General features: G+C 40.1%; 1 protein-coding gene across 1 annotated transcript in view; it reads right to left on the reverse strand.

The window, feature by feature from the left end:
* Positions 1-3,944: 3,944 nt before the first annotated feature.
* Positions 3,945-27,607, reverse strand: part of LOC113116947 (otoferlin-like) — a 38,942-nt gene continuing 15,279 nt past the window's right edge. The window contains exons 14-42 of the mRNA XM_026285257.1: positions 27,433-27,553; positions 27,038-27,138; positions 26,656-26,746; positions 26,432-26,548; positions 26,169-26,321; positions 23,643-23,832; positions 23,429-23,553; positions 22,456-22,590; positions 22,211-22,372; positions 22,008-22,127; positions 21,209-21,370; positions 20,950-21,112; positions 15,435-15,505; positions 15,311-15,340; positions 15,048-15,179; positions 14,889-14,946; positions 14,418-14,506; positions 13,908-14,051; positions 11,921-12,058; positions 11,714-11,841; positions 11,458-11,628; positions 10,450-10,610; positions 10,194-10,336; positions 10,028-10,116; positions 9,850-9,948; positions 9,150-9,391; positions 8,880-9,058; positions 5,660-5,760; positions 3,945-4,565 (exon numbers count right to left, since the gene is read on the reverse strand). Of these exons, the coding sequence (XP_026141042.1) occupies positions 4,385-4,565; positions 5,660-5,760; positions 8,880-9,058; positions 9,150-9,391; positions 9,850-9,948; positions 10,028-10,116; positions 10,194-10,336; positions 10,450-10,610; positions 11,458-11,628; positions 11,714-11,841; positions 11,921-12,058; positions 13,908-14,051; positions 14,418-14,506; positions 14,889-14,946; positions 15,048-15,179; positions 15,311-15,340; positions 15,435-15,505; positions 20,950-21,112; positions 21,209-21,370; positions 22,008-22,127; positions 22,211-22,372; positions 22,456-22,590; positions 23,429-23,553; positions 23,643-23,832; positions 26,169-26,321; positions 26,432-26,548; positions 26,656-26,746; positions 27,038-27,138; positions 27,433-27,553 (3,796 nt within the window). The 3' untranslated portion in view covers positions 3,945-4,384. The remainder of the gene's footprint in view (positions 4,566-5,659; positions 5,761-8,879; positions 9,059-9,149; positions 9,392-9,849; positions 9,949-10,027; positions 10,117-10,193; positions 10,337-10,449; positions 10,611-11,457; positions 11,629-11,713; positions 11,842-11,920; positions 12,059-13,907; positions 14,052-14,417; positions 14,507-14,888; positions 14,947-15,047; positions 15,180-15,310; positions 15,341-15,434; positions 15,506-20,949; positions 21,113-21,208; positions 21,371-22,007; positions 22,128-22,210; positions 22,373-22,455; positions 22,591-23,428; positions 23,554-23,642; positions 23,833-26,168; positions 26,322-26,431; positions 26,549-26,655; positions 26,747-27,037; positions 27,139-27,432; positions 27,554-27,607) is intronic.

A 27,607-nucleotide genomic window follows, 5' to 3' on the forward strand; every position in this document is an offset into this window, starting at 1 on the left:
ACAGCTTCCAGACGCTCTCAACGCAAAAGCCTACTCGTGCTCGTGATTCTTTAGCTCTGCCCACACGTCACGCCTCCAGCTGGTCGTGTTTTTCCGGGAAAAATCGGTAAAGACTATCTTTCTCTTATGAATATAATAAAACTAAAGACTTTTTGGAGTTATGAAGGATGCAGTACTACTCTATAGGTACTCAAGATTAACAGGATATTGAGTGAAAACGAGCATTTCACCCCCCCCCCCCCCCCCTTTATTCTGTTGTTTCACCAAGTGGCAAAATTTTCCTCATGGTGTTGGGTGAGTTTACAATATCGAAGGACTTTGCAGACAGGAAAAAACTACAGGAATTTGTCATTTTACTTGTTTTTTATTTGTCATCTCAAACTGGTTTGCTTTGTTAAAAAATCTTACGATGTAAACAGTTTTGAAAAAACGTGCTCCAACTTAAAGGGTTAGTTATGTCATTAATAACTCACCCTCATGTTGTTCCAAACGAGTAAGACATCTGTTCATCTTCTGAACACAGTTTAAGATATTTTAGATTTAGTCCGAGAGCTCTCAGTCCCTCAATTGAAGCTGTGTGTACGGTATACTGTCCAGGTCCATGTCCAGAAAGGTAAAAAGTAGTCCATGTGACATCAGAGGGTCAGTTAGAATATTTTGAAGCATCGAAAATACATTTTGATCCAAAAACCTGTGTTGTAGTCGAGACCAGCTCATTCGAGTCCGAGTTCAGAAAGGGTCGAGTTCGAGTAAAGACTGAGTTCAGAAAGGGTCGAGTCCAAGTCAAGACGGAGTTCAGAGAGGGTCGAGTCCGAGTCAAGACCCGAGTCCAGAGAGGGTTGAGTCTGAGTCAAGACCGAGTTCAGAGAGGGTCGAGTCCAAGTCAAGACCGAGTTCAGAAAGGGTCGAGTCCGAGTCAAGACCGAGTTCAGAAAGAGTCAAGTCCGAGTCAAGACCCGAGTCCAGAAAGGGTCGAGTCCGAGTCCAGAGAGGGTCGAGTCCGAATCAAGACAGAGTTCAGAAAGGGTCGAGTCCGAGTCAAGACCTGAGTCCAGAGAGGGTCGTGTCCGAGTCAAGACCGAGTTCAGAAAGGGTCGTGTCCGAGTCAAGACCGAGTCCAGAGAGGGTCGAGTCCGAGTCAAGACCGAGTTCAGAGAGGGTCGAGTCCGAGTCAAGACCGAGTCCAGAAAGGGTCGAGTCCGAGTCAAGACCCGAGTCCAGAAAGGGTCGAGTCCGAGTCAAGACCCGAGTCCAGAAAGGGTCGAGTCCGAGTTAAGACCCGAGTCCAGAAAGGGTCGAGTCCTAGTCAAGACCGAGTTCAGAAAGGGTCGAGTCCGAGTCAAGACCGAGTTCAGAAAGGGTCGAGTCCTAGTCAAGACCGAGTTCAGAAAGGGTCGAGTCCGAGTCAAGACCGAGTTCAGAAAGGGTTGAGTCCTAGTCAAGACCGAGTCCAGAAAGGGTCGAGTCCGAGTCAAGACCGAGTTCAGAAAGGGTTGAGTCCGAGTCAAGACCGAGTCCAGAAAGGGTTGAGTCCTAGTCAAGACCGAGTTCAGAAAGGGTTGAGTCCGAGTCAAGACCCGAGTCCAGAAAGGGTCGAGTCCGAGTCAAGACCCAAGTCCAGAAAGGGTCGAGTCCGAGTCAAGACCGAGTTCAGAAAGGGTCGAGTCCGAGTCAAGACCCGAGTCCAGAAAGGGTCGAGTCCGAGTCAAGACCCGAGTCCAGAAAGGGTCGAGTCCGAGTCAAGACCGAGTTCAGAAAGGGTTGAATCCGAGTCAAGACCCGAGTCCAGAAAGGGTTGAGTCCGAGTCAAGACCGAGTCCAGAAAGGGTTGAGTCCTAGTCAAGACCGACTTCAGAAAGGGTTGAGTCCTAGTCAAGACCGACTTCAGAAAGGGTTGAGTCCGAGTCAAGACCCGAGTCCAGAAAGGGTCGAGTCCGAGTCAAGACCCGAGTCCAGAAAGGGTCGAGTCCGAGTCAAGACCCGAGTCCAGAAAGGGTTGAGTCCGAGTCAAGACCGAGTTCAGAAAGGGTTGAGTCCGAGTCATGACCCGAGTCCAGAAAGGGTTGATTCCTAGTCAAGACCGAGTTCAGAAAGGGTTGAGTCCGAGTCAAGACCGAGTCCAGAAAGGGTTGAGTCCTAGTCAAGACCGAGTTCAGAAAGGGTCGAGTCCGAGTCAAGACCCGAGTCCAGAAAGGGTCGAGTCCGAGTCAAGACCCGAGTCCAGAAAGGGTCGAGTCCGAGTCAAGACCCGAGTCCAGAAAGGGTCGAGTCCGAGTCAAGACAGAGTTCAGAAAGGGTCGAGTCCTAGTCAAGACCGAGTCCAGAAAGGGTTGAGTCCGAGTCAAGACCGAGTTCAGAAAGGGTTGAGTCCGAGTCAAGACCGAGTTCAGAAAGGGTTGAGTCCGAGTCAAGACCGAGTCCAGAAAGGGTTGAGTCCGAGTCAAGACCGAGTTCAGAAAGGGTCGAGTCCGAGTCAAGACCGAGTTCAGAAAGGATCGAGTCCGAGTCAAGACCCGAGTTCAGAAAGGATCGAGTTTGTGGCTTTCTGGAAAGCGGGATCACTACAGGGGGATGGCAGGAGGGTAACTTAGTGTAAAATAGAAGCGAGCGGGCGGGTCAAGGTGTGGGAGAGAAACTGACGGCAGCCAGACTAAAAAGTAGACTTCTGCGCTGCGGTCGAACTAAGCATTAGCTGATGCATAAAATGTATGCATATACAAGAAATTATGAGTTCTTAATCTTACCTTTCTTTGTGCTTTCACTCCACATGTCGATGAAAATTGGAAGTTGTTCTCTTTGCTTCTGTGATTGATGTACCACAGAATTTGCATATCCCAGAATGTTTCTATTTTAGAGTCTTACTGCATACGAACTCTTTGTGGCTCTTATATGCAAACTGAATAATGCTTGATGTAACAGACATTAAAAAAAAATCCAGCTGCCTCTGCACTAACATTATGCTAACGTCTCACGTCACAAGAAAATCACCAGTCATTGGATGTGTCAATTATACATCAATTTAAAGAAACATTAACATACAGTAATAATCATGAAATATTCTGATTGGGACTCGAGTGGACTCAGGCATAAGTCTGATTCCTAATATGTTTGAGTCCGAGTCAATACTGAGTCAAAATGCACAATGAGTCCATGATAAGACCGAGACCATTAAAATACGGTCTCGTGACTGAGTCCAAGACCAAGTCCGAGTCTCGAGTACTCAACACTGCCAAAAATAGCAAAAATTACGACTTATTTAGTCTGTTGTGAGAGAGAGTTCAAAACATAGCAGTCTGGATATCCGGTTCGCGAACGAATCATTCAGTTCACCAAATCGAACTGAATCGTTTTAAACGGTTCGTATCTCTAATTCAGTTCAGATGCTCTCTGTGTCAGTCGTGAACCAGATATCACTAACTGCTTTGATTTGAACTCTCTCTCACAACAGAAACAGAAGAGAAGACAATGCTGAATAAAGTCGTCGTTTTTGCTATTTTCGGACCAAAATGTATTTTCGATGCTTCAAAAAATTCTAACTGACCCTCTGATGTTACATGGACTACTTTGATGATGTTTTTCTTACCTTTCTGGACATGGACAGTATACCGTACACACAGCTTCAATGGAGGGACTGAGAGCTCTCGGACTAAATCTAAAATATCTTAAACTGTGTTCTGGAGATAAACTGAGGTCTTACAGGTTTGGAACGACATGAGGGTAAGTTATTAATGACATAATTGTACTGTAGAGGAACAGAGCCAAAGAGGGGGTAATGGGGCTGTTCATTGTGAAGTATTGAGGGACAATTATCCACGACTGGGCTGGTTTTTAAGAGTTCAGGTGCAGGAAATGTACCATTTTCATGAACTGTTAATAAATAAAATGAATGCAGTTTTCTTTATTGATTTATTATTAGCATCCAAAGCACACATTAACACATCTTTCAGTGAAGAAAAACTTAACTTCCACCAATCTGAAAATCTCAGAAGCGTATGAATTAATATTAAAAAACAAAACAAAAAACATTTTACATCAGCACTGGATGGTGCAGACAAATGAGACCACTACGTTTTTAGATTTTGTATGCTATCCGAAAACACAAAGAACTAACGACTACAATTGATTGAAAGGTTTTCAATGCTTAAAATGTAAGAGCTGAAACACAATCTCCTGTCAACGTTTGATGAGCATCAATGTCTTCATGTTCTCAGCTGGGCTTTGCTATTTAATAGTATGTTTATGATAATTCAGTTAAAGCAGTAATGATTTATGAATTTAACACAGATGAAAAACAAGAAGTATGCATATGACTTCTCCAACAAACAAATGGATAATCTAAAAAAACAACCGCTTCAGTAAAGTGAAATAATGTTGAGAAAGCTTTTCAAGCCCCTAGAAGCTTTTTCACCATGTAACCTGGCATACTGTACAGAAACAAGCCCAGCATCGCTAATAACAGCAGAACCAACACAATTTTGATGACCAGCCACTTGTACTGGTTGCAGACGAGATGACGGACTGCCTTTAGCGGGATAAGGAACCACAGGAATGTAGTGTCGGGGCGGCTGGTGGGACAAAGAAAAACCTGTGGTAAAATCTCAAAATCATTATGAATTGGGAATTTATTTTCAACTTATTCAGATGTGTGTACTGGGAGACATACTAGTTCTACTGTCAAAGTGTCTTTGTGAATAGCATAACCAAATGTAATGGTTTACATCAGCACAGAAAGCTCTCCCTGAAACCACTAAATGCTCAACTCAATTTCATTCTTTGAATGATGCCCGTTTAGTCTTTTGATATCAGGTGGTGCCCAAAATTCATTGACCTTGTCGGTGGATATATTGAGAAAGGTTGAGAAAGCATTAGGAAAACACTGATCTACTTTACACTTAAACAAAAGCACGTTAGCACTAACATTTTTCATCATTATATTGACTGGCTATAAAAGTATTCAGATAACTTAAAAATAAAAATGAATCAGATCTCAACATCTGAGGGATCCCATGTCTGTTCTGATCACAGGACACTTTTAAAGGAAACTAACACCATTTCACCAGATGTGTCCCAGGTCTCTTCACCAGTTACTAACGATCATCTTTAAATTCAATTGGCAGCTACTTCTCAAGGTTTCTGTATGAAATTATAATTAAGCAGCAGGCTGATATTTGGGGTGAAACTATTTTCTTTAATACAGCATGTTTCAGAGATTGTATGCTAAACAATGGAATTTGCAAAAACAGATAACTTTGTTTCTTCATTTAAAAAAAAATATGTTTTTATTGTGATTTATTGTGTTAGCTATATTTTCTTTTTTTGTTATTTTTACTTAAAATAAAACATGATTTTTGAAAAAGTTTAAAAACTGAGTTATATATTTTTTTGCAAATGAACTCTTCATTTTAAGTCTTCAATCAAAGCTGGAAGCAGGAAAACAACAAGCTTTCATTTATTTGATATGAAGCGCTCTTTTATTGTATTTATTAAAGAATTGGGTGACAAAATGTTTTCAGTATTCTAAATAAATGTTAATTTTTTTTTTTTTAAAGTGCTATAAAATATTTAGTTCAATAAATAAATACTTACATTTTTATACTTTAGTGAAGGTGAAAATGAGTGAAGCACTGAAGGTAGATGTAAAGACAAATGGTGCTCTTACTTTGGTTTCTCCAGAGGCTCTGGTTCATTGCGTCCTTCACCAACGGGACTCTTCTCAGCCTCCTCACCTGTCAGCAGGTGAAGCTCTGCTTCTACTTTTCCCTTAAGGGATAAAAGACATGGTTCAAATCATAAAAGCTGAACAGAAAATGCTACAAGTGCACACTGATCAATTAGGATGAGCATTTTTATTGTTTAAAGAGTCAGATCATGCAAAAATGTAAATTTTGTATAATGTTCTTTCACTCAACATAAAGGAAGATACATTCTGATGAGTCTTTAAAGCACTGCTGAAAGGAAAAGGTACTTTTTACTACCAAGCCCCAAAAAGCACCATATAGTCCATATGACATGCAGGAGGTCACAGGATCATCATGTTTTAGCTGCTGTTTAGCACGTTGTTGGAAGAATAAGAAATATTGGTAAGCCTTCAGTTAACGTTGAAGTAGTTACGAATTAAATATATTTGACTATATTAATCACGTAAATTATGCATATTTACAGATAACAAACTAAGCTAATCCTTAACTTAATTCTAGTTTCATGTAGTTAAATACAGGTGCTGGTCATATAATTAGAATTAGAATATCCCATTATTCCATTCAAAAAGTGATACTTGTATCTAATATTCATTCATTACACACAGACTGATATATTTCAAATGTTTATTTATTTAAATTTTTATGATTATAACTGACAACTAAGGAAAATCCCAAATTCAGTATGTCAGAAAATTTGAATATTACTTAAGACCAATACAAAGAAAGGATTTTTAGAAATCTTGGCCAACTGAAGAGTATGAACATGAAAAGTATGAGCATGTACAGCACTCATTACTTAGTTGGGGCTCCTTTTGCCTGAATTACTTCAGCAGTGCGGCATGGAGTGGATCAGTCTGTGGCACTGCTCAGGTGTTATGAGCCCGGGTTGCTCTGATAGTGGCCTTCAGCTCTTCTGCATTGTTGGGTCTGACATATCACATCTTCCTCTTCACAATACCCCATAGACTTTCTATGGGGTTAAGGTCAGGCGAGTTTGCTGGCCAATTAAGAACAGGGATACCATGGTCCTTTGGTATCTGTACGCAGGTGCCAAGTTCTGTTGGAAAATGAAATCTGCATCTCCATAAAGTTGGTCAGCAGCAGGAACATGGCACCTCAAACCATCACCGACTGTGGAAACTTTACACTGGACCTCAAGTAACGTGGATTGTGTGCCTCTCCTCTCTTCCTCCAGACTCTGGGACCCAGACTCTGGGACGCTGTCTGTTGTTCAAGAGTGGCTTGACACAAGGAATGTGAAGCTGAAACCCAAGTCTTACAGACGTCTGTGTGTAGTGGTTCTTGAAGCACTGACTCCAGCTGCAGTCCACTCTTTGTGAATCTCCCCCACATTTTTTATGGGTTTTGTTTCTCAATCCTCTCCAGGGTGCAGTTATCTCTATTACTTGTACACTCTTTTCTACCACATTTTTTCCTTCCCTCCGCCTCTCTATTAATGTGCTTGGACACAGAGCTCTGTGAACAGCCAGCCTCTTTTGCAATGACCTTTTGTGTCTTGACCTCCTTGTGCAAGGTGTCAGTGGTCGTCTTTTGGACAACTGTCAAGTCAGTAGTCTTCCCCATGATTGTGTAGCCTACAGAACTTGACTGAGAGACCATTTAAAGACCTTTGCAGGTGTTTTGAGTTAATTAGCTGATTAGAGTGTGACACCAGGTGTCGTCAATATTGAACCTTTTCACAATATTATAATTTTCTGAGATTAGTTGTCAGTTATAATAATGAAAATTAAAAGAAATAAACATTTGAAATATATCAGTCTGTGTTTAATGAATTAATATATAAAGTTTCCCTTTTTGAATGGAATTAGTGAAATAAATCAACTTTTTGATAATATTCTAATTATATCACCAGCACCTGTACATCGCTGTACTTTAGCTGTAGCACAAAAAATATGTAGCCTGAAAATTGAACATATAAATATGACTACTATTACAATATGTCAGCTATTGAAATTGTATTTAAATAGTCTTTGCACTAGTGTTGCTGTAACTCCCTCCTCCTCCCCAGCACCACCTGTCTAGATCCCCGTATGGATGGTTTAGTTTAAATACTCACGGCATGTTTGTCTATATCTTATACTGGTTTTCTTTTCACATAACAAGAATGTTTAAACGCCTCCTTGTGATCAAAATTTATAAGAAAATTAAAAAGAAATGCTAATTAATCACTTTACCCCCATGTCATTCCAAACCCGTATTCTGACCATTTCTTTCACACTTTTCTGGACCTTGACAGTGTAAGTTATTTGGCAGTCTATGGGACAGTCTCAAGCCTTCTGGTTTTCATCCAAAATATCTTAAACTGTGTTCTGAAGACAAACAAAGCTTTTATGGGTTTGAAACGATATGGGGTAAGTGATTAATGTAATTTACTTTTATTTTGGGGTTGAGTATCTCTTTAACTTTGCCTATTGCCCTAAAATAGATCTTGATATATATCATAATAGGCCAAACTTCCTGTCTGCTAATTTGAATTTCTTTGAAACCAAACTATTTTCATGGAGATACACAAAAAGTTTTTGTTTACCACATCAACAAATTTGATGGCATGATGTCACACTGTATCTGAAAATTATTGTACTATTGATTGTATTTATGATTTTTCAGCCGTTTTGAGTAAAATCATATTAAAATGTCATTAATGACTAATTTTTGCAGATGTACTAATACTTTTTATTTTGCCTCTGTTGTTCGTGGCCCCTTTTCTGCTTGCAGCAAGATTATTTGTTAAGAAGATTTTATTTGAATAATTTCTCTTTTCATTTTCACTTTAGTTTAAAGTTTTGGTCTTTTTTTGTTTGTTTGTTTGTTTTGTATTTTTATTAATTTTATTTTAAAAAAATGTGTATATATTTTACATTTTTATTTATGTATTATTTTTTTTTTTTTTACATTTATTTTAGTACATCAAGTCAAACTGAATAAAATACAGTAAGTTTAGGGCTTATTTTCATATCTTTATGGTTTAAGTTTTAGCTTACTATAAAAGCCATGTACTTTAAAAAAAGGTTAACTTTCTTTAAAAGAATGTCTTAGCAGTTTGGATATTCTGAAAAATATAAACTTTTGTATTTTAACAAAAGAAAAATCATGCACATTTGTACCAACAAAAGGTTCTTAGCTTTACATTATCAGTATATTGATGTGTAGTTCACTTACTGTAATTTCCAGCTCATCGTTTTCATCCCGGGCCACAAATGGCCACCAGCCTTTAATTCTCTTCTGTTTGAAGATGTTGACCATGGGCATGTCTTGCTCGTTTATCACCATATCAATGGAGCACTGCTTGGCTGTCTTCGCACCACGAGGAAACCGGTTCAGGTCTAGTTCAATTGCACCTGAAACACACATGTGCCAGCATGAATGAAGGTCATTAAGATTGAGCCTGGATGTAAAATGACTTTACATCGTAAAAATACAACAGCACACCCAAGAAGTCATCTGCAGAGAAGTGATCCGCATCCCACACTTGCAAATTCAGTCGAGCAGGAATTTTATACTCCGTCTCGTCCCAAGAAAACATGGACTCTTTCTTTGAGATGACGATTTTCTCTTCGGCTTGTAGGTAGTCAAAGGGGTAAATGAAGCGCCAGTTGAAATTGCCCTCTCCGGTCAAAGAGTGATAGTGGACGTCTGTGTCCTGCTTGTCTTCTTGTTGACCTTTCAGCCATCTGTTGGTCACAACAAGTTACGTGAAAAGATATGTAATGAAAGATATGTGTATTTGAGTCTCTTCTGTTCACCAATGCTGCATGTATTTGATAAAAAATACAGTAATATTGTGAAATATTATAACATTTTAAAATAACTATGTATAATGTAAATGTTCTTTGCTAATTTTCTGTAGCTGGTTTTTGAATAACTGAGGAAATGTAAGACTTACAATGTTTTCATTAAATTATTATCATGTTAAAAACAGCTTTAGTCATATTAAAAACATTAGGCTTCTTTTACCCTTCTGCTGGAGTTTCGTTTTACTATGCAAATAAATAATGAAATAATATACCGATAATATAGTGTATCAGTGATCTGACGATATGACAATTGAGTGTATCACCCAACACTAACTTGTACGTAACTTTTGAAATATGATTATGTGATCCAGATTTGACTGTAAAAGACCCCATACCCTCTAACAAATATGTCACTGGATTTTTCCCCCGTGAAAATGTCATCGTCCTCCAGAACGACTTCGTCTGTGTTCCACACGATCACCCTGAGCTCAAACCTGTCAATGACCGAAATATAGTTAGAATATAAAATATTCATCTGTATGTTGCTGAAGAATTTCACTCAATGCTTCCTACTTCTTTGGCTTTCTTGGTGAAATATCGACAGCGGGTCCAGGCGCAGGCATATCCTTCGGGAACATGTCCACCCACAACTCAATCCTCCCCTACATCAGAAGCCCTCACATTCATTAGTACCATTTCATTAGCAGACAGCAGTACCGTTTAGGACATTATCCCTGACCTGCTCCATCCCAGGTTTATCTGGATTCAGGAGACGTCTCGTCTCCACGTGCTCTGGGACGAGTTTGCAGCCGATCCGTGGCATATCTTCCCAGCGGTTTAGAACAGCAAGAGCCAGGTGCTCATCTGTCTGTTTCTTCAGTCCTGTCAGAAAAAAAACATGTACATTTGTTTTTATGTGCTGCTTTCATTATGGGAAATGAATGAATGTATAATGCAGTAATGCCTTTCAAAACGGTTTTTGAAAACGTGCACACCATTTTCATCTTCAATTTCAGTCAGTCCCGTGTAAACTCTGTTCGCCACTTTGACTTTTCCCCCTGGGCCGTACTGGGGCGGATCCATTTTTCCATCTTTGCAGAGTTTGGCAAGGATTTGGGTTGGCTTCATTGGGTCCCTCCACACATTATAGCCATGACTAAAAAAAAATGGTAAGAAACATGTTATCCCGCAAGCCCTTTTGAAACATGCCATGTAACAGCAATATTGCTAATTCTAGTTACCTCAGATCATGTCAGTATTTTTCAGTTTATAAAATACTTACAAAAAAAATACAGTTTCATTTTAGTCGCATTTTAGCTCAGGAAACATTTTGTTACATTTTATCAATGTGATAAAGAAGTGTGCTGCTTCAAACTTTTAAATGGTAGTTTATGACAGTTTATGCAACAATATAGTACTTTTATTTAGCAAGGACATACTAAATTGATTAAATGTGACAGTAAGTAGATTTATAATGTTACAAAATATTTCTTTGAAAGATGCTTTTTTGAAAATGCTAAATTGTTGCCCCAGATCATGGCATTTTTCCATTTGTGAAAATTCTTTCATTTATAAGATTTATTACAGTGTTATTTTGGTATCAGTGAAATACTATTTTAGTTTTATTAGTTTTAGATTTTTTTGTTTTCATTTTCATCTTAGTCTTAGTAATTTGTTGTGTGCTTAGCCATTTTATTCGTTTTTTATTTTTATTTATTTTAGGATGTTTTAGGACTAAATTAAATATGAAATGTTGTTGAATTCAATTAAATTCATTTTTTTAGATTTTTATATTTTATAACTTAAACTAAAACCATAAAAATGTTAATTTCTTAAATAAACATTTACCTGAAAGAAAAGAAAATAAATAAACTAAGCTAGTTCAAGGCATTAACTTGAAATATTAAACTAAATCTGAGAAAAAAAGAAGTTACAAAACATAGTTAACCTAATAAAAATGACTAATGCGAGAGATTTTGCAACGTGTTTGAAAGAATACACACATTGCGTAGCTGGCGCTGAGACCACATGTTGCCCTGTGCTTGCTGTAGTAACGGTTCTCCAAGTCAATCTTTGTCTCCCCAATCAGGTCATCAGTTCCCACCAAATCCCAGTCGTAGATGGACACGGTGAGGGTGGAATCCATCGGGAGCGTCGCTTCAATATCAAAAGACCTGCGAGTTTGAAGTTTGAAGTTAATATTAATCAAGTGAGAACACTTGAAACAGAACACCAAAATCTCTGTGCTAATGTACTCACTTTCCAAACACAGGGTTGAGTTGTTTGGAGATGTAGTTCTCTTTGTCCTTGATCTCTGTCTTCCCGAGCTTGATGGAGATATACGGGTCGGCCTTCCCATTGATGTCTGCAGGATGCAGTTCTGTTGCCTGAGACAAAGCCACGCATTTGTTTAAACAGCCAAACGGGGAAAACCCTCAACGTACCTCTGTGTTTAGTACTACATACCCGGATGACATAGACTCGGACGAGGACGTTAACGGGGTCGTTGTGTGGGATGTTCTGGAACATGCCCATGTTAGCATCAAAGCTCATTTCTCTGGACACATCTTCCAATGCTTGGACTTTGTAGATGCACATGGATCCCTAAAGGACACACAAACCAAAAGATCAGGGGTCTCATTTATAAAGATATCTGTTGAACGTGTACGTATGCACAAAAGCTAGATTTTGGGTATGCACAACATTTTTCAGATTTATAAAACATTGCCAGAACCTGCACAAAAATCCCGGTTGCACTTTATTTTACAGTACGTATACTAACATGTACTTATAGTGTACTTACAGTGTATTTATCTAAGAAAGTTCTGGTAACACAAGGTACCTACATGGGGTAGGGTTAGGTTTAGGGGTAGGTTCAGGGTTAGTACCTAGTTATTACATACTATTTACTTATTATAATAATTACAATAAGTATGTACATGGGGAACAGGACTGTAAAATAAAGTGCTACCCAAATCCCTTTATAGATCCCAGTCAGGGGAAGATTGTGATCTCCACAGATTTGATCTCATTATGTTCCACTGGCCAAAAAGTATTTCAATTGTTTAAACAATTCAAATTTAATTTAATTTATGCAGTTTTGCTGATAAGGTGAACATCTTTTAGCCTATATTTATTGCAGTGTAAATAGAATTGTCTGACTCCATGCGTCACTGACAAAGTAGCCTAAAGAGAAAAAATGCTATTTACCATTTTCTACCATTGTTCCTTCAGATACAGTGGTATATTTCATAATGTTGTGGAGATGCCTTCACACGGCTGCGGTTGAACAGTAAACTATTATCATTAGACCTATTCAAACTGGACAATGGACCGTGGACCACTGAATCCAGCCGTGTCCGCCATAATATCAAAGAAAGTGTGCATCGTTGATTATTGTTCTCACTGAAATATTTTCGTATAGCATGAGATCTGCAGTTTAGTTTAAAGTGATCAAGCGCATCCACTAAATATGCCTTAATTCATATAATTTTTGTTAAACTTTTGCGTAATGACTTTGTATTTTCGGTGAAAATCTCTATTAATGAGAGTGGACTATTTAATGTTAATCGAAAGGCAGATTTTAAAATCGCTGTTATCTTTATTACTTTTCTCAAGCCAGTAAAAAGGTTGTGTACGCATGGTCTATAATATTTGTAAGATGCGTACATATTTACACCAAGTTTATTTTTTAGAAATCCTGATATGTGCCTGGAAAATTGTGTATGCAATTTCTATGCCTATGTTATGTGTACGCAACATTTATAAATGAGACCCCAGACCTCTAAACTGTTGAATGTGCTTAGTGGGCTGTTCTTATCAAAAACTGCAAAAGACACATTTCATAGAATGATGTTTATACTGATAGAAACGTTGACGAAATGGAATAATTTTTTTTCACATGGATTCTAAAAATTACAAGAAATAAACTGTTAATACATTTTTTGAAGAAAAGTCTGGATTTTTAGTTTATATATCACTTTTTATCCCACAATTCTGACTTTATTTTTCTCAAATTGCTTTTGTTTATGTCTTGCAAGTGTGACTTATTAACTCAGTTAACATCTCCCAATTCAGACAATTCTTTTTTTCTTCTTCTCAGAATTACAAGAATACATTTGCAGATAACAATTTTTTTTTTTTTATCCCATGGGTGAAAACAGGCTTCCATAGTTTTTTTTTTTTTTTTCTTAAGAACAGAAACATTCAAAAGAAGTATTTCAGGAACATATTCTGAGCTCAAATAAAACATTAGTTCTGATTAGACTACACTACACAATTCCCATATTTCAGTTTGTGTTATTTTATACTTTCAGTAACATTACTATTAATCTAAAATGTATAAAAAACTGTTATAATAAAGCAAGAGTAGATTTGTCCAAATGAATATATGGAGAAACAGCAAGTCAAAAGCGAGAGAGAAGATGACAGAAAGCAATGAGTGACAACAAACCTTGAATTTGCCAATCAGTCTGTCTTCATCAGCTGCATTCTGCTCAACGTCAGCATCATCTGAACACTTGCCTCGATAAAGGTTAAAAGTGTGAAGCCAGTCTTCAAAGGTGTCAAACTCATATTCAAGCTCTCTGTTGTACATCTGTGGAAGAAACATGATTTCACACATTTTTTTACCTCCACAAGGCATCCCATACGCTCTCCAAACAGACTGATGACTTAAAGGTTTAGGCATTTCCTTCTGAAATGGACTTTTGCTCTTGAAAATGAATTTTTAACCCAACAATGAAAATGTGCTTATCCTCAAGTCATCAAATGTCTTCAGAACAGCTTACTACAATCACTCCATCTTGAAGTGCAGCGCTTAAGTCAAGTCAAACTCTGACGCACCAGACATCACTCATAGGAAGCAACAGTTTCACAAGCGGATGAACTGAGGGTGAAGACCGTTTCAGATAATGTTTTGGGTCAACTATTCCTTTAAATCTTAACTAAGCTACAAATGTACCTTCAGCTCTTCAATTTTGTGCTTCTTCTCTGGTACTTGTGCAGGCATGGCTTTGTTCTTGTTTCCTTTTCCTCTCTTTTTCCTGGTCCCTTTCATTTCAGAGGCATGAGGAACATATTTGGTAATCAGGGCAAACAATCAAGGGTGTACAAACTTCTGAACAGGATTGTTAATGTACTTTTAATTATTATGGACTTTGAGAATTATATGTATATCTATCAAATAGATTTGTTTGGGCAGTAAAAAAAATGTTTTAATAGAATTCATGTAGATGCTTTACATAATGCATCTAATTATATATCATAGGCAAATATCAAAGTATAAGCTTATACAAAGTCCCTTAAAGTCTTTACAAATGCACCTGGGCATTTATTTTTAGTTGTGCATGCATAGCTGCCATCTTATTAAGCTTTTGCATATTTTAAGTAAGTTAAAAGTTACACTCAATTGTCAAACATATTGTTGACTTACCTTCTCCAGACTCAAAATCTTCCTTTTCTTCAGCTTCTGCCTCTTGTGCTTTAATGATCTAAATCATTAATAAATCGTATAATAAAGTCATCCTGTTTCAAAAAACCAAACCATACATTCTGAAGGCATCTTCTGGTACATGCAGAATACAGCTCTTACCTCTGTCAGAGTTTCAATGGAGGCAAAGTATTTGGACCACCAGTCCAGCATGCTTTCATCCAGCTCCTCCTCTTCCGCCTCTTCACCCTTCTTTCGCTTCTTTTTCCCTTTCCCACCTTTCTCATCATCTGGCTGTCACAATGTTAAGGACACAGAATTCATTTTCACACATAAAACTAATGAAATTATTAATGCCAAAGTTATAAATGTTATAGGAATTGAACGTAATAAGAAACAAACTGATCTGACATCTTTCTACATACCATATCGATCTTAACCACGGCATCAGATGCCTGAAACAGATTCAGTTAAATGAGTAAGTTATGTCTGAATGTTTGACTGCTATAGTTAATAGACATATTTCAAGTATTTTGCAGCGTTTCTTACTGAGTCGAGTTTGACCACTGTCTCAGTCTTCTTCACAACTGGTTCTGGCTCTGTGTGGATCACAACCTCCTCTGTAGAGAAAAAACTATGTTAGTCATGCTTAGTATAGATGAGAATAGAGAAATATATACATTATTTTCAGCTTTTGTTGAAAACAGTTGTGCTGATTCGTATTTTTGTGGAAACCTTAAACATACTGTAACGATATGAAACTCCACATACATCGGGAAGAAGGAGGCGGGAACTGGCGCACAATCAAAATACTTTAATAATTCAAAAATAAATACAAAACGGCGCGTCAGCCCCTCACGGCGACTGACGCGCACAAATAAAAAGCAAACACATAAAATATTGTCCAGGCCTGGTCCTCTCTCGTCCTTCACGGTCGTCGCTCCAGTTTTATATCCTTCAATCTCCTACGTGGGACTCGATACTGGCGGTGGGGCGCAGGTGTAGCTCATCTCCAATCACTACATCTGGCCTCACTCCTCGTTCCCACGCCTCTCGGCCCCGCCCCACTCGCCACATACCCCCATCGCCCCTCGCAGGCCGGGGGGTACCCTCGAGACTGCGCTCTACTCAACCCCCCCCCCCCTTCCCTCCAGGGGGGACCGCTCACGGGGACCTGCGGGAACCTGGGGGTAGGACAGACGAGGCGAGAGAAAAGGAGATGGAAGGAGGAGCGACAGGGACGAGAGGGGAGAAAAAAAAAAAAAAATCCGGTTCCCAGATGCACTGCTGCTCGGCCCTCCACCGGCTGGGTGATCTCCTCCGCGGTGCCCGGCGGTGGCACTGGATGGCCCACGGCGGACGGCACGACACTCCTCCGCCGCCCGGTGGATGGCGACGGCTCCTCCGATTTTGGGCAGCGGCAGGAGTCCCCCGTTCCCTGCCCCTCCGGATTCCGTCACGGAGGCGGCAGGCTCCGGCCCCCTGGCGAACGGCGCCGACTCCTCCGCTCCCTCACGGACGGCAGCCGACCCTCCATATCGTGGCCGGTCGGCAGCGAGCTCGCCCGTCCCCGGCAACTCGCTCCAGCCCACCGCCTAGAGCGTCCATGGCGGCACATACCTCGCCTGCTCGAGGGCACCGCGGATTCACCACAGCGGCGAGGGATCTTCAGCAGCGCGTCCCTCCTTCTCCCGGGTTTCGGCACCACTGTAACGATATGAAACTCCACATACATCGGGAAGAAGGAGGCGGGAACCAGCGCAGAATCAAAAACATTTTAATAATCAAAAATAAACACAAAACAGCGTGTCAGCCCCTCAAGGCGACTGACGCGCACAAATAAAAAGCAAACATAAAATAATGTCCCAGGCCTGGTCCTCTCTCGTCCTTCATGGTCGTCACTCCAGTTTTATATCCTTCCATCTCCTACGTGGGACTCGATACTGGCGGTGGGGCGCAGGTGTAGCTCATCTCCAAACACTACACCTGGCCTCACTCCTCGTTCCCACGCCTCTCGGCCCCGCCCCACTCGCCACACATACATTTACATTTTTTGAGGATTCCTTGATTTATAAAGTTTAAATTTCTTTGAAATAGACACCTTTTGAATGTTTTTATTGTCATTTATGATCAATTTAATGTATCCTTATTGAATAAAAGTATGAACTAAAAAAAATAAATCCACAAAAATATTGTGCAGCACAACTATTCTCAACATTGATAATAATCAGAAATGTTTCTTGAGCAGTAAATGATCATATTATTCTGATTTCTGAAGATCATGTGACACTGAAGACTGGAGGAATGATGCTGAAAATACAGCGGAGCATCACAGAAATACATTACACTTTAACAGAGATTCACACAGAAAACAGCTGTTTTAAATGTTAACACTATATCACAGTTTTTGATCAAATAAAAGCAGCCTTGGTGAGAGACTACTTTCAGACACATTACAAAAACTTCTGTATTCCAAATTATGTTTTGTTGTGAATTGCACAAGTTATGAACTGTTCAAATACAGAGTTCTGACATGAAACTCTAGATGGCACAAGCTGATAGGTCTAACTCAGTCTGACCTGATGACATCATTATCACATGGAACATCTGATTGGTCCTCTCCTGTGTGGTAGCCTCGCTTCAGAACAGGGAATTCAATGTCTAAGATAAGTGAATGCTGTTCTAATCCATGTCACTGTATATTGCGTGGTCTGCCAAATAGACCTCAAACGCGATCAACCACAATCTGTCACGCTGTCTAGTCTCTGTTTCCCTGGGTGTCCACTAGTGGGCTCACTTCCCCTTAGGCACTTCACCATAGGCACTAGAATTCCTCTAGTCTGGTCCTGTCTTCACAGTAATTGCACTCCAGTTAATTGCATCAGGTGCTAGAAATCTATTGTCATTTAGCCTCCTTATAAATACCAGTCTTTCCCTGTTGTTTGTATGGAGTCCTTAACCTTCCCGAGATTCTTCCTTCCTCACATTCTGAGTTCCCGTTCCTATTCTTTTCTTGTTTGTTTGTTTTTGTTTGGACTGCATTTCTGGTTTTGACCCTGGCATGTCTGACAACGAATTTGGAATATCCACAATAAAGCATACCTGTGATTGGATCTCTCGTCTCCCTGTGTTGTACTGGTCGCGAATCATCACATAAGGACTCCATCACAAAGGATCCAGCGGTATGTCTAATCATATTTCCTCCCCATTCACTGAGCGGATGAGGATGAGGGTACCCGCCTGGTTGTGTTCCATGGAACAAGGGAAGGTCGCTCAGGAGTAAGTGGTCGAGAGGAGGTCCGGCAGCGATTTCCACTGTGGCCTCCCGTCGACCCGGGTTTGGATGGGAACCGCCGTCTCCCCATTGTGGACAGAGAAAGGAGAGGAGGCGCAAATCGGCTGAGCCAGCACCGCTGCGTAAGATAGCCGCCAACCGAGCACCACGAGGCAAGATGGAAGCCAGCCCCACACCACAGCACAAGATGGGCACCAGCTCAGCGCCATGAGGCAAGATGGCCACTAGCCCAGCGCCACAGCACAAAGTGGTCACCATTCCAGCGCCACAATGCAAGGTGGCCACCAACCCAGCACCACGAGGCAAGATGGTCGCCAGCACAGCGCCACAGCACAAAGTAGTCACCAGTCCAGCGCCACAGTGCAAGGTGGCCGCCAGCTCAGCGCCAACACCCAAGATGGCCGCTGAGACGTTTTTTTGAATATTTCTCCATCATGTCAAAGATCCTAGAGATTCCCAAAACTGTTCACGTCACGTCTGCTGAGCCAGCACCACAGTACAAGATGGCCACCAACCCAGCGACACTGCACAAGATGGCCACCAGCCTGGAGCTACTGCAGAGGATGGCAGCTACAGTGGGCTTTCCTGAGTTGAGTCAGGTTCCTGTTGACCCTCCAGAGTCGAGTCAGGTGTTCATGGACCCTCCAGAGTCAGGGTTAGTCACCATCGACCTTCCAGAGTCAGGGTTAGTTACCGTTGACCTTCCAGAGTCGAGTCACGTTCCAGTTGATTTCCCAGAATCAAGTCAGATTCCTGTTGACATTCCAGAGTCGAGTCAGGTGTCCCTTGACTTTCCAGAGTTGAGTCAGGTTCCGGTTGACCCCCCAGAGTCGAGTCAGGTGTTCATGGACCTTCCAGAGTCAGGGTTAATCACCGTCGACCTTCCAGAGTCAGGGTTAGTCACCGTCGACCTTCCAGAGTCAGGGTTAGTCACCGTCGACCTTCCAGAGTCAGGGTTAGTCACCGTTGACCTTCCAGAGTCATGGCTAGTTCCTGTTGACCTTCCAGAGTCGAGTCAGGTGACCGTTGAATTTTCAGAGTTGAGTCAGGTTCCGGTTAACCCTCCATAGTCGAGTCAGGTGCTCATGGACCCTCCAGAGTCGAGTCAGGTGCTCGTGGACCCTCCAGAGACTCCTTCAGAGTCCTTCAGAGTCAAGTCAAGTCACTGGTGATCTTCAAGGACAGAGTCAAGTCACTGGTGATTTTCAAGGACTGAGTCAAGTCACCGGTGATCCTCAAGGACTGAGTCAAGTCACCGGTGATCCTCAAGGACTGAGTCAAGTCACCGGTGATCTTCATGAACAAAGGCAAGTCACCACTTGATCTTAATGAACAAAGGCAAGTCACCATTGATCTTCATGAACAAATACAAGTCACCAATGATCTTCATGAACAAATGCAAGTCACCAATAATCTTCATGAGCAGAGTCATGTCAGCACCGAGCTTCTGGAATCCAGTATAAACACCATGGGTTACCAGAGTTTCGTCCTCCCGTTGGTCCGGCCGCACGAATGTGGTGGTCTTCTGCTCCGCCTTGGGGGCCTTCAGCCTCGACCACAAGGATGTGGTGGTCTTCTGCTCTGCCCTGGGGGCTTTCTGCATCGACCACAAGGATGTGGTGGTCTTCTGTTCCGCCCTGGGGGGCATCTGTCATGACCACACGGAGGTGGTGGTCTTCTGCTCCGCCCCGACCACACGGTTGTGGTGGCCTTCTGCTCTGCCTTGGGGGGCATCCATCCTGACCACACGGAGGTGGTGGTCTTCTGCTCCAAACTGTGTTTGGTTTTCCCTGGGGTTCGGGTGGAGCATCTGGCAGCTGCTCCGTGGAGAAGGGGGTAATGTCACGCTGTCTAGTCTCTGTTTTCCTAGGTGTCCACTAGTGGGCTCACTTCCCCTTAGGCACTTCACCATAGGCACTAGAATTCCTCTAGTCTGGTCCTGTCTTCACAGTAATTGCACTCCAGTTAATTGCAACAGGTGCAATAAATCTATTGTCATTAGCCTCCTTATAAATACCAGTCTTTCCCTGTTATTTGTATGGAGTCCTTACCCTTCATATGTCCAGTCTTCTCGCTTCCTGAGATTTGGTGTCTTCCTCACATTCTGAGTTCCCGTTCATATTCTTTTCTTGTTTGTTTGTTTTTGTTTGGACTGCATTTCTGGTTTTGACCCTGGCATGTCTGACAACGAATTTGGATTATCCACAATAAAGCATACCTGTGATTGGATCTCTCGTCTCCCTGTGTTGTACTGGTCGCGAATCGTCACACAATCAAGTTAAACTAAGTGTCATGTTAACAGTTTGCATTGTATGCAGGAGCAAAATATTAAGCATATTAGCAGCAGCACTAAGCATCTGTGTTTATACTTTTTAATGAGCTGTTACTCTGCCTCTGGGACAGATGAAGTGGAGAAAAGAACAGCAGTTATCAAATGACTCAATTATGGGGTCCTTGTATGTTATATGTGCAGCAGCAGTATTTCTTTCCAAATACATTAACTTTGACATGTACATTACCACACCAATCCCTCCGAGAGTTCTCATGACAGACCCCCCCCCCCATTTCCATAATTAAATATATATTAAATATATATATATATATATATATATATATATATATATATATATATATATATATATTGTTGTTGTTTTTATTTAAATGATCTCAGATGATAGCTACATCTATGCTATGAGTTCTACAAGACAATCATTTAAAGTTTATCAACTAAATGTACATATTGACCAGCTTTTATCTCTGCATACACACCCATGGCAGACCAGCTATTGACACTCTTGTCCGATGGCCTGTAAATGAACTTGCGTAGAGATGTGACGGCATTAGAGCCAACTAGTGTGTAACGACCAAATGCCCGGCAGTCCACCACACGGATGTTCAGAGGAGGGTGGAGGAGCTCGTTTTCTGGCAGGTCCTGAAAATCATGAACATTATCAAATATTTGTAGTGCAATCGACATCATTTTGAAAATATCTCATACTTTCTGAGTTCTAAACGTGTAAAATCTCACCACTTCAAACCACTTGACCAGAGTGCTGAAGTTGGGGTTTTTCTTGTAGTTCTGAATCAGCGCTGACTGAACACCTTTCCCTGCACACTCGATGTCCACGCGGGGACGGTCAACTTGAGCCAGATTCACTCGCTTCAGGTCCCTCAGGCCCCAGAAGAGAACCTGCATGAATGTGTCATTCATTTATTGAGATAATTATTATTATTTTTTGGTGGTACAGGGGCATACAGAGGCTAAAACTCTTTGGTTCTGCACAAATCACATAGGATAAATTACATATGTTGGATTAAAAACAGCAAAATTCACCAAATGGTGAAAACTTTGTAGTGCTGTTAATTTTGTACGTACAATAATCGTGGAAGTTGCTTATCAAATATAAAAATATATTATTTTTGTTTTAGGAAGTTTCATTCATTTAACAACCATTTGATGCAAATTATGATAACCCAGGCCTCAATATGGAGTGTGTGTCTGTGTGTGTGTGCGCTCTCTTATGATGTCTGCATACCTCTCTACAATACCATTTTAAAATTTATAAGAAATTTAAAAACATTTGTAAAAAGCATTGGGTGAGGGGACTGGAAAATAAGGATAATTTTGACTTTCAGTCAACATCTCTTATAACAACATTTTATTTTCTTAGTGTAAAGAACATTTTAATAATCCTTTTTCCACTATGAGAACATTTTGTTACAAGGATATTAACGCTTCTTCCTGAAACCATTGCTGCCAACAAAGAACCACGATATTTAAGACTGTAGGTCAGCAATAGAAAAGTGTTCTACTAAGAGCAATTCACCTCAATTCGGTATTTACTCAAGACAGGTCTTATGCCAATAGGAACAGGCAGGATTGGACCACGATCGAAATCTGAAGGGCCATCTATTGGGGGCAGGTCGGCCTTTCCAGCTGGTCCAATCTGAAAGATTTTCACAATACATAAGTATACATAAACACAGACAGACTAAGATTTAAACAGTTTCTTGTTCCTGTCAGATGCACCTGCAGCAGTTCAAAGGCCGCCAGCATTTCTCCTGCAGTGCAGTTCCCCCGGTAGATCTGGTAATACTCCAGCTGAGGAGGGAAGCGTGGCGGCCCATAATACTCGTCTGACATCTTGGTTAAAGGTTTTGCAAATGTCCTGCCCATGAAATCGGCTTTCCCCTTGGGAAGTAGAATGGGATTGGAGATTAACCGCATTTAAGGAGGTGAAGGAAATGATTAATTTGAAAGATATCAGCACTCACGACAGTGTCCTGATCATAGATCTCGATGACGATTATAGGAGGATCATCTCTCAGTTCACCAGCCTCACCATAGAGCTCCACATTATCAAACACCAGCAGCTGATCCCATGTAGGACACAAAGTCTCATTCAGGACCTGAGAAGAAATCAGCAGGTGTTAAACCTTCCTTTTCACTTCTTTATGCAGCAGATATTATGTGGCGTTGTACTACATCACATCTCAACAGTTCAATGGTCTACTGCTCAATAAGTAAAGCAGCACCAAACAGTTCAAGCCTATCAAGTGTTAGTGTACGTCCAAAACGAGACTTGGGTGTAAAATTAAAGTGTTTAAAATTAATTAATATGCTCAAATTCAAGTGTAATTTTTAATCATGTAAATATTATCATATGAAATTAAATTATGTTTTTGTAGCAAACAGTATGAGGAATTGTAATGTAAAGAAATTATTGAAAATTAAATTACTTAATATGCACATAAATTCATATTGTATAAGTGAAACTTTTTAACCATATTTTTTTATCATCATAATTGTATCATATAATATTAAAACATTAAAATAAAAAATATTACTAATTAGTTTCATTTTCAGATTTAATTATCTTAAATATAAATAATATTATCTTAAATAGAACTATATTAATAATCATCATATTTAAAATGTCAGTAAATGAACTTACACTGGTTGAAGAAGACTTGATTTCACAGAATGCTCTGATTTATTCAGTAAATAATAAGAATAATGTAATCATATGTCATATAACATGAATACATTCAGATTTCATCTTTAACATTTATTTTGATAAAGTTAATGATAAAATAATTTATATAAATATGAAGAAACATGCGCAGAGATATATGCGCAATAAGTATGACAAGTCTTTCAAAATGTGGTTCTGATTTGTTCATATGCATAAATGTGCTTATAACATTCAAATATCAGTAGTTAGTTGCCATGAAGGTTTTATCTCACCTCTGTGACCTGGCTGTGGGTGGAGAAAAAGACCCTGGCAAAAGGGTCTGACAGGCCTGTGCTGTCAGCCGCAAACAGACTGCGAGCCTGGTACAAGTGAACCCTCAGCTGGAAGATCTGCTTCACTGTTAGCATACAATAAAAGAAAAGACTCTTATCACGATTATTACACAGACAATCTGAGGTCACTCATATAAGTTCTTTGGAATCTTACTTGTGTAGATCAGGCTTATAGGGGGCGAAGAATGTATGCCAGGCACTTTTACTGCCTTGTTCTCCTCAAAACCATTTGGTAGGCCGTTTAAGTAGTCCTTACGCTGCTTGTTCAAGCCGAGCCACAGATACAGCTCAGTTTTGGCCTGAACGGTCCAGCCTGCAGGTCCAAAGCTTTTCTTACCAGGGAGCTAAAAAGAGAAGAAAAGTAGTAAAAGAAAGTAAATTAGTGCTTGTTTCAGTTTGGAAAGTGCTCTTTTTCTGGAAGATCCTTCTACAGCACAGGGACTTCAGAAGCCTGATCAAGATTTGATAATGCTCAAAAATATTAAAAGTTATATACACAGCTATAGTGCCTTGAATTTATATATATATATACACACACACACACACACACACACACACATATATATATATATATATATATATATATATATATATATATATATATATATATATATATATATATATATATATATAAATTTGATATAAAAATACATGAAATCAGTCCTGGAGCAATCTAGAAAAGTAAAGGGTTGAAAGTCACGTGTCTTACATGTTTCTATTTCAGATCTGAAGAAGATACCATGCAAAATTTGATTCCTGCAACCATTTTACTATGTCTAGTCTCCAAGCCACCCCCCAAATATAAAAAAATATATTTACCAACTGTATTGCAGGGTTCTACAAACTGGGACGTTATGAGGTGCTGTCCATTACGGTGGTACTAAATTGGTTGATATCATTGGCTAGAGAATCAATTATTCATTTTATGCACAGGCTGCTTCACTGCATTATGTGAGAAAGTGGTGTTCTTTATAAAAGAAGTGTTTAAGACACAAAACTATTTCTTGTTAGAACGCAATGAACTTGAGACCTTTACTTCTGCTTTGCAAAATATATCACATCAGGGGAAAAAAACTAAGGAAGAAAAATATATGCCCAGAGCACCTTCCAGTGGTCACCACATAAAATACAAGGTAAAAAAACGACATGACACACTGCTTAATAATTTAACAGCTTTTAACAAAAGAAAAAATAAACAAACAATTCCAGCAGAAAAACATTCTAGTAAATCAACATCCAAATTACAAACTACATCCAACCCTGAATATTTAATATAATTTTGTAATGACTGTGCAAAAATGTAACCTTAGGCCCAAACAACAAAATAAAAATATCTGGGAAAGCATAGCCATAGCATCAAGATCCAGTCCACAGAGAGTGGGAAGTTGTGTGTAAAAAGTGCTATGATTTTGCTAGTGCAGCCAAAGCGAGAGGTGCTGCAGTCTGGAGAGACCAGGCAAGAACAGGTGGTGGGCCCAGCTCTGTGCCTGGACTCACCCTAAACGAGAAAAGACCCAGGCAATCGATGGAGAAGCAGCCTCACAGGGTATCTGGGGTGGTATAGATCTGAGGGCAAGTGTTGAAACCACTCCACTCCTTGATTCCTTGCACTCCCATGGTCTCCTACCATGCCAGCAGTGAATGGGCTTCTCCACCACCAGCATCACCAAACCTGTCTGCACTTTCTTCTCCCTCCATTCAGGTTGCCCAGAACCAGGAATCCTGGAGAGGCTCTAGAAGGCGTCCTTCCATCTGATGTAACTGCAGTGAAAAACTGGTGGAGCTTGGTAAGGAGAAGTGGGACATGCTGCAGAGGATCGAGTAGGGATTACAAGAGGCCAGCAACCTTGCCCGGCCCATGCTGGAGGTGAAGAAGGTGTAGCTCCAGATTCTGGAAAAGCAGTATGTTTTGTCTGGAACTAAATTTAAAAGGCCAACCATTTCAGTTACAATGATAATGCCAGGTCAAGGTAAGTCTGCCAGATAATGGTCACCTTGATGTCCACGATTGGCACCTTTGGTTCAACCTTGCTAAGAATTGGGACTACTTGGTAAGAAGTACTGCCCCCATCTTACTAGTTGGCCTTATCGGTGGCATTGTTCAGGACCTTGCCCAGCATTTCTTGGCAGTCCAGAACAGAGTCCATCAAGCACACCTTGCCCCGCATTGCAACCACCACAGTTTCCCTGTTGGGAAACCCGTGTCTTTCCCTTGACATAATTACTTCTTTCCAGTCTCTGCATTGGTAATAGAAGGACCTACCACAGTGACTCTTCCAAAAATCTTTCCAAAAATTGGGGAAGTCGTAGCCTAGTGGTTAGAGAGTTTGACTCTTAACCCTAGGATTGTGGGTTTGAATCTCGGGCTGGCAATACAATGACTGAGGTGTCCTTGAGCAAGGCACTGAACCCCCAACTGCTCCCCAGGCGCCGCAGCATAAATGATGCCCACTGCTCCGGGTGTGTGTTCACAGTGTGTGTGTGTGTTCACTGCTGTGTGTGTGTGCACTTTGGATGGGTTAAATGCAGAGCATGAATTCTGAGTATGGGTCACCTTTATTATTTTACACATCACAAAAATCACAAAAAAAGTTTTGTAAAAGTCACAAGCTCAGACCATGGCATTCTGACATAAAATGTTTTGTAGATATTTTAAGAATTTGAGTGCATTCATCCTAACCTTGAAAAAGATGGTCTGGACTTTTCCACAGTCCTTTCCGGTTTCTTCATCCACAGAAGAGAAGAGGATGTCTTTGGAGGGAACGCGGGCATATGCAATGCGTTTGTTGTTGCTTATCATCCATATGTAAATATCTGGAACACTATGCTGAGGCTATGATGAAAAACAAAAGGATTTACATTCATATTTTAACAGTGATATTAACTAATCTACATGGTTTCATAACATAGCATATTTTTATTTTATCAGCTTTTGTGCACTACCTCATCAGACAAGAATCTCAGCTTGTGGAGGAAGTTTTGTGCCAGTTTTATTTTGTCTTTAACATTACTTTTCTTTACTTGTGATCGCATATTCTTTGCTTGCTGGCCCATGTTTTCCTGAAAGAAATTAGAACAAGCTTTAGTAACAGATATAAAAATAGGCCACCAGAATCAGATTTTAACATTAGTTACTCTTAATATGTATTAGTAACAGCTGCTTTTACCAATTCCTGCATGCACAATTTCAGTCTCTCCCGGTCCAGTTTAGTCTTCCCAGCCTGATTCTGATCATTGTTTGCCAAAGTTACAAAGGTACTGAAAGAGATTCACTGTTATTTTATCTTTCCTCTGTCATAGATGGTTGAATGAAGACTTGTGAAAATATAAAAGTGGTTCTCAGGAAACAAATTTATTTTCTTAGTTTTCATTTTAATCAACAATGTTAGTTCTGAATGATCATGCTTTACTAACTACGACACACACTACCAGTCAAGTGGTTATTTGAAAAATGCTTACTGAACCTCCAAATGGAGCACAAAGAGCACTGTTTCCAGAGAACCACTCATAACTGTCTCAAGATTTGCAGAAATATACATGTATACAAACCTGCAGCCATTGCTGAGTTCCTCCAGGACTCCTCTGAGTCTGCGCTCAGGATAGGCTTTCTCTGTTTTAATGATCTCCTGCACATCATTCAACCCGTCTTCCTATAAGATGATAGAGAACACAGGTTTCAATCTCAATTAATAGATGTATTTTCACAGATGAACTGTAACCAGGTTTGTTATCGATAACTAAATGAAACTATAATGAAAAATGGCAAACTGGCAAACATCTTATTTTTTCATGCACAAGTCAATTTTGTGGTTTTGGGCTAATTTCCTTCCGTAATTTGACTTCTTTCTAACTAGTGAAAAGAAAGCATCCAAAAAAGATACTTAAGTTTTTTCTTTAGAATTTCAGAAACTAACTAAAATAATCTATATTCACTGATTTATTACCAATTTATCTGCAATTCTGTCAATGATGTTAGCATTATAAAGTCGTCTTCTTTGGTCCTGCCACCAGCTCTTGATATAAATGCAGGGCTTCCGCTCAAAGTACGGGAGGTGGAAATAGTTTCTGCAGAAAATTAAAACCAGACATTTCACATGATTTTGCACCTAAATGCAAAGT

Source organism: Carassius auratus, chromosome 17, assembly GCF_003368295.1.
Source record: "Carassius auratus strain Wakin chromosome 17, ASM336829v1, whole genome shotgun sequence".
NCBI lineage: Eukaryota > Metazoa > Chordata > Actinopteri > Cypriniformes > Cyprinidae > Carassius > Carassius auratus.